This window comes from Chrysemys picta, chromosome 2 (genome assembly GCF_011386835.1).
Source record: "Chrysemys picta bellii isolate R12L10 chromosome 2, ASM1138683v2, whole genome shotgun sequence".
NCBI lineage: Eukaryota > Metazoa > Chordata > Testudines > Emydidae > Chrysemys > Chrysemys picta.
Genome location: NC_088792.1, coordinates 3,370,885 through 3,376,973, shown reverse-complemented (window position 1 = coordinate 3,376,973; position 6,089 = coordinate 3,370,885). Strand labels below are relative to the sequence as shown.

Sequence of the window (6,089 nt, the reverse complement as noted above, 5' to 3'; positions counted from 1 at the left end):
GGCAACAGCATGATTTGTGGGTAAGGTCTGATTTGTATATTGACCTGGGTCTGGGGCTTGGTCCTTTGGGATCAGGAGAACCTTTTTCTTTTACTGGGGTATTGGTTTTCATAACCATTTGTCCCCATAACGAGTGGCACTGGTGGTAATACTGGGAAACTGGAGTGTCTAAGGAGATTGCTTGTGAGACTTGCGGTTAGCCAGTGGGATGAGACTGAAGTCCTCTTAGTCTGGCTGGTTTGGTTTGCCTTAGAGGTGGAAAAACCCCGGCCTTGGGCTGTAACTGCCCTGTTTGAGCAATTTGTCCTGAGTTGGCGCTCAGTTGGGTTCCGCCAGAACCGCATTGTCACAGCTAGACCTAGTGCTGAGCCGCACTGTGCCCTAGCAGGCTAAAGGTGGTGGCTGTTTCCTGCCCTCTGAAACGCATCTAAAAAAGGCTGGGCTGAGATCCAGCTCCCCACTCCGGAGCGTGTTACTGCACTCGAACAGGAGCAAGTAACCGCAGCAGGGCAGAAAAATAGCTTCTCCTTGAAAGTGCTCCCCTCCTTGGCCGCCTGGTCGCCCAGCACAGGCTCATGCCAATCAAGCTGACCCACAGGCTACCATGATCACCTCCTCTTGGACAGACCATCACAGACTCTGCCCTTTGCTCCTACATTCCCGCTTTTCCTCCTGGGTGCTGCACCCAGGCCCGCGGATGCTTTGGGTGGGCACGGCCCCTTCTCTTGGTTAGGGTTCGAGTTACAAGGCCTCAACCCACCCCACCTCCAGTTTTGTGGGTGCAAAGTGGATCCAGTTCCCACTCCTGTCCTGGCACTAATAGGGGCTATCGGTACCTGTCTGTTTCAGATGGCCACATAATTTGGGGGGTTCCACCTGCATATGGCAGGGCTGGAGTTTGTCTGAATATCTGTAGCAAACTGTACACTCCCCCCTCTGTTATTTAGAGACCAAAACACTCTTCTCCCCTCTGCCGCAGGACAGAAAGGAGCCAAGGCCCATGGAATGAGCTGGTACAATTTTATTTACAGACTTTAGAAAACCCCCATTTCTACCAAGCTGCTCTTGACATGTTTCTGGAGCAGACAGGTTTACAGCAGCTCATTGACCCTGGAGATCATGGGAAGGGGATTCTCTTCCCCTGGCCCCTCCTGAAAAGGAAACCCTGTGTATTGTGGGTGTTGGTGTCAGTTCCCACAGCCTCTCCATTGAAACTAAAGACAAACCTCAGCAGCCCAGCTCTGTGATGCAGAATAAATACTGTACCGCACTGTGTGAGCCCAGGCGGAAAAGGAGAAGCCCACCCAGGGCTGGTAACAGGCTGAGCTGGGGAGGTCAGAGAAGACAGGCACCCAAAAGCAGCATTTTGAAAGTCATTTAACCCCCCCCCTCCAGCTTATTTTGACATTTCACTGTGTATGTTTCCACTTCCCGTAAGCAGGAACGTGGACTAGAACCAGCGGCATCAAAGATTTCTCTCACTCCAACCCTAACTGTCTAGAAACGAGTTAAGCTCCAAGGCTCCGGCTGGGATTTTTTGAAGTCACCTAAGGGACCTCGGTGTCCAGCTCCCATTGACTCGGAATGGAATTTAGGCACCTAATTCCCAAAGGCGGTTCTGAAAATCCCAACCTAGCTGTCCTCGCTGGAGAACCGGCCAGGACTGCAACTCTGGGCCTGTGTCCCCACGGCCTGGCACCCTCTGCTCTCAGTGACACTGGCCCCGAGGGGGAGGCTGCAGCCGGCGGATACAGAAGCGTTCTGCACCCACTTTGCACGGGGAAAAGACTGCACAGGGTGCAGGACAGCGGAGAACTACACCCTCTGAGTTCTCCCAGCGCCGAGAGTTACATTCCTGGGCTGTTTCGATATTTCTACCATCAAACCAGAACAGTCCTGTTCTGCTTTGGAACAGAGGAGCCCAGGTTTGATTCCCTGCTGCAGGCCCAGGGGCCCGTCCCTGAGGAGGAGCAGGTCCTGCTGTGACTCTCGGCAGCTAACCGGGAGATGCTCATAGCGGGAGCTTTTCCCCACACTCGGTGCACGCCACGCGGTTGCTCTCCACGGTCTGTGATCTCGTGTCTCAATGACATCGGAGCAGCCAATTGGCTGGGAGCAGGGAGGACTGGTCACAAAGGACAGAGCTTTATACCTGTGACCTGGCCCCAGGTCAGTACCGGCCAAGCGTCGTTATCATCAGACGTGGTTGGAGCCCATTGGTCAGACCGTCCAGTTACCAACAGGCAGAGCGTGCGACCCAGACCCCCACTGGAGTCTCTGGGGTTAGGAGCGGCCCAGCCACCCCAGAACGGAAGAGCCTGGTGGGGACACTGGCATGGTCACTACACATGCCGGGCCTGCTCTGGGGACGGACACTGTCACTGTCCAGCCCTGCTTAACCTGGCATCTTCCACACGCGCCAAACCCCCAGCCCGGGGGATAGGCAGAGGTGTGGAGGGCTCACGGCGCTCAGGCAAAGTGGGGAGAGCTGGAGCACCAGGCACTTTGGCCGAGGCCCCTGTACAGGTTTGGGTGGCCAGGGTGGCACGGGAGACAGGTGCACAAGGCGAGAGCTCCCCCGTGCCCGGGGATCTCAGCTGGCCCTACCTGGCTGCTTTCTGCCCCCTTCATGCTGCCCGAACACAGGGGTGCGCAAAGGGACCCAAATGCACCAGCCCAGCTGGCTTGTGGGGTGTGACTGAGGCTGTTCCCACAGTGAGCGACGCCTCCTGCCCGGATTCTCAGTGTCGTTTATCCTTCCCCGTGCTTAGGAGCGGCAGCTGCTCCTCCCAGCAGGTGCTGGCCCCGGTAGTGCTCCAACCCGACACATTCCCCACCACGGAGCTGGGGGAAGCCCTGTCCCCACACTCTGCACCAATGGTTTCTCTGCAGGGCTCGGGTGGGCAGCAAACCCCTCCCCAGGGACTCTATTCCTGGAAGGTCTCTGCCTCGCCTGGCCCAGGGCCGGCTGGCACCCGGGAGGGATGGAACACGTGTCACGTGGGTACAGTAGGGGGCTGGCTCGCCAAGCCCAGCTCGGACCGGTGCAGCCTGAGAGGCCCTGGCTCCCCGCTGCCAGCCCCGCGGTGCCCTCGGCAGGAGACGAGTCCTCTGGTGCTCTGCCAGGCTGTCCTGGCGGGCAAAGCCCCCACACTGAGTGCCCTTGGAGGGACCCACTGGTTCATGGCCAGGTGGCACCGGCGGGGCAGCCCCCCATGGCGTGCGCCCACTGGTGCTGCGTTTACTCCTCGGGGACAAAGCCCTGGCCGCAGGCAGCTCGCAGGTACTTGTGCTCTCAGAGGTGGGTCTTCTGGTGAGCCAGGAGCGTGTCCCGCTGGCTGAAGGCCTTGCCGCAGGCGGGGCAGGAGAAGGGCTGCTCGGCCATGTGGGGCTCGGGGGGGAAGAGCAGGGGCCGCTTCTTGCGGAAGCGCTTCCGGCACTCGGCGCAGGTGAAGGGCAGCTTACCCGGGGGCATGTGCTGGTGCTGGAGGCAACACTGAATCCGGCCGACGCTCTTGCCGCATTCCCTGCACTTGGCGGGCTTCTCCGCCAACAGGCTCTTCTTGGGGCTTAGCAGCGACTGCTTCTGCCCCAAGCACTTCCCACGCTCGGGACAGGGGCCGGGCCGCTCGCCCCCCACGGCTCTCTGCTGGCCCCCGGCCGCTCGGAGCTCCCCAATGCCCCTCTTGCCCTGAGCCAACCGTCCCAGGATGCTTCTCTGCCGAGCTGCAGGGCCCTCGCCGGGGCTCTGGACCACGGTCCCTTTGGACGTTGCACAAACCGCCCTGGGGGGGCCTGGGCCCTCGCCCCCCTCCTCGGCACGATGCTCCTCTGCAAGTTGGAGCGGGATCTCACCTGCCGGGGCAGAAGAAAGCAGCCGTTATTCATGTCACCTGCCGGGAGGGAGGGAGTTCTGCGATTCAGGGGCTCCTGCTTTGGAGTCAAGGCCCATGAAGTTGGCCGTGGGGAGCGAGCTGGGACGCTCATCGAGGTGCTGGTTTACCAGCCGGGCTCTGCAAATCCTTTGTTCCCCTAGAGGAGAGCGGAGGGGAAGTTTTCCCCATCTCACTGTCTGAGGTGCTGGGGTCAGACCTGGGCCTTGATATCACCAGCGATGAGGCTGCTTTGAGCTCCTCTGGGCTTGCAGAGCAGCCTAACGTGGCCTGCTGGGAATTCCCCAGGGGAAGAAACGCTGGAAGGGCCAGGCCTACGCCACCCCCCCTCCCCCGGCAGAGGGGCCGTGCTGGGGGGGATGGGAGGGGCCCGTTTGCAGTCGCAATGCGCTGGAAGTTGGCTCTGACCAGCTCCTCTAGCCACTCACTGGTTCCGAGCTGTTGCTCTCCAGTACTCACCTGCGCTGGGCTCTCCAGGGAGCCCCCTTTCCTCCAAAGCCGGCTGAGTCCTAGCACACGCCTCCGGCTCCGGTTTAACCCAGGGGGAACGGGCAGGCGCAGGAGCAGGAGATTCTGTTCCCAGGGAAGAGCAGGTGGGAATTAGCAGACGGTTTCTAACGTCCTGGAAGGGGGGAAGGGGCTCCCGACAGAGGTGGAGGCAAGAGAAAGGGGTTTGAAGGTGGAGCTTGATAAGTTTATGAACGGGGTTCCATGCTGGGGTGGCCTGCGATAGCGGGGACTGGACTCCGGGTCCCAGAGTCCCTTCCACTCCTGGGGGATTACGTTCCAGTTTGGGTTCTACTCCCACTTCCCCCCGAGTTGGGGGTTTAAAGCCGGCAGTGGCTCTTGCTGGAGGAGAGAAGACACCTCTTTCTAACGGATACAAAGGGGCTGGTCAGGCTCGAGAGGAAGCAGAAAACGAGGGGCTAAGACCAGTGGTCAGACTATCCAAAGAGGGACAGGAGGAGGGGCTCTGGGGGGTGGCAGGGCCAGGAGGGGGAGCGACCGGCTGGCTTGCGGCCTGTAAACTAACACCACGTTAGAGAAGTTGAGACCAGATGAGCAGAAATGGTAAAATGGTCCGGCTGGATTCCCCGCTCGTCCCCTCACGCCCTGTGCCCAGAGCTCTCGGCTGCTACTCACCAGGGCTGGGGCCTGCAGGGGTTCTGCCCTCTCCACAGACCGGCCGATCCTGCCCACACGGCTCTTCCTCTCGTTTAACCCAGGACACGGCCTCGGGGGGGACAATCGGAAACTCTGTTCAGGGCAAAGAGGATTACACCACGTTCCCCGCTCTCGGCCGGAGCCGAACACCGAGTTCAGGCCCCACCACCTTCACTGTGGACCCCTCCTCCGCCCTAAGACAAGTTCGGCGGCTCCAAAGGGGGGGGGGGGAATTTGCTGAACAGCCAGAACACTAAGGGACACCCCCGCCCTGCTGGGCTTCATGAACGCAGAGCACGTGCACTAACGGCCAGACGGGCCAGGCTCCCACGCAGCAGGCAAGGGAGCGAGACAACATCCTCTCTGCACGCAGGGCAGGTCCTGTCCCAGCTCCTGAGCAGAGGGGCTGCTCCCTGCCAGCCCCCCCGGGGCACTGCCAGCCCCACACGGGGCGAGGCGACTGCAGGGCGTTGCTGTTGAAAGGCCGGGGGACAAGCCGGTAGGAGTCGGGTACAGCAATGCAGACGTGGGTGCCAGGCTGCCCAGAGGGTAAGAAAACTGCTGCCGGTCCCTGGAGACGGCTGGGCGCAGACGATTACTGCAGTCGCCAGCTCCGAGATGGCGAAATCCATTACTCACCCGAGCAGGGGCTTCCACTGATTTCGTTTTCCCCAGAGTCCCCTCGGGCCCCACAGCCCCGATCCTCCTCTTGGTTAATCCACAATGAAATGTCTGGTGCAGAGACGGGGGATTCTGTTCACAGGAAAGAGAAGGGCTCAGATTTTCAGAAGGGCCTAGGGGAGTTGGGCACCCAGTTCCCATGGACTGTCAGTGGGAGGTGGGGGCCGAAGTCGCTAGGCTGCTTAGCCAATCCCAGCCAAAGGCTATTAAGGGTACGTCGACTTTCGAGCTGGACGTGTAGCGGTGGGAGGGGCTGGCTGCCCCAGGTACGTCTGTAATGGCTCAGATGATATCGTACATGGGGCAGCTTGTCCCTCCCGCCGTGCGCCCCCACGGCTACACTTCTCGTTA

The 6,089-nt window shown here is 60.4% G+C and overlaps 1 protein-coding gene across 4 annotated transcripts in view; it reads right to left on the bottom strand.

Moving 5' to 3' along the window:
- Positions 1-1,003: 1,003 nt before the first annotated feature.
- LOC135981879 (zinc finger protein 398-like) overlaps positions 1,004-6,089 on the bottom strand; it is a 41,449-nt gene continuing 36,363 nt past the window's right edge. For 3 of the 4 annotated variants that reach the window (XM_065586627.1, XM_065586629.1, XM_065586628.1), the window contains 4 exons: positions 5,697-5,810; positions 5,037-5,150; positions 4,353-4,466; positions 1,004-3,855 (listed from right to left, as the gene is read on the bottom strand). In XM_065586627.1, coding sequence (XP_065442699.1) covers positions 3,296-3,855; positions 4,353-4,466; positions 5,037-5,150; positions 5,697-5,810 — 902 coding nt within the window. In that variant the 3' untranslated portion in view covers positions 1,004-3,295. The remainder of the gene's footprint in view (positions 3,856-4,352; positions 4,467-5,036; positions 5,151-5,696; positions 5,811-6,089) is intronic. The other variant, XM_065586630.1, reaches the window with a different exon arrangement.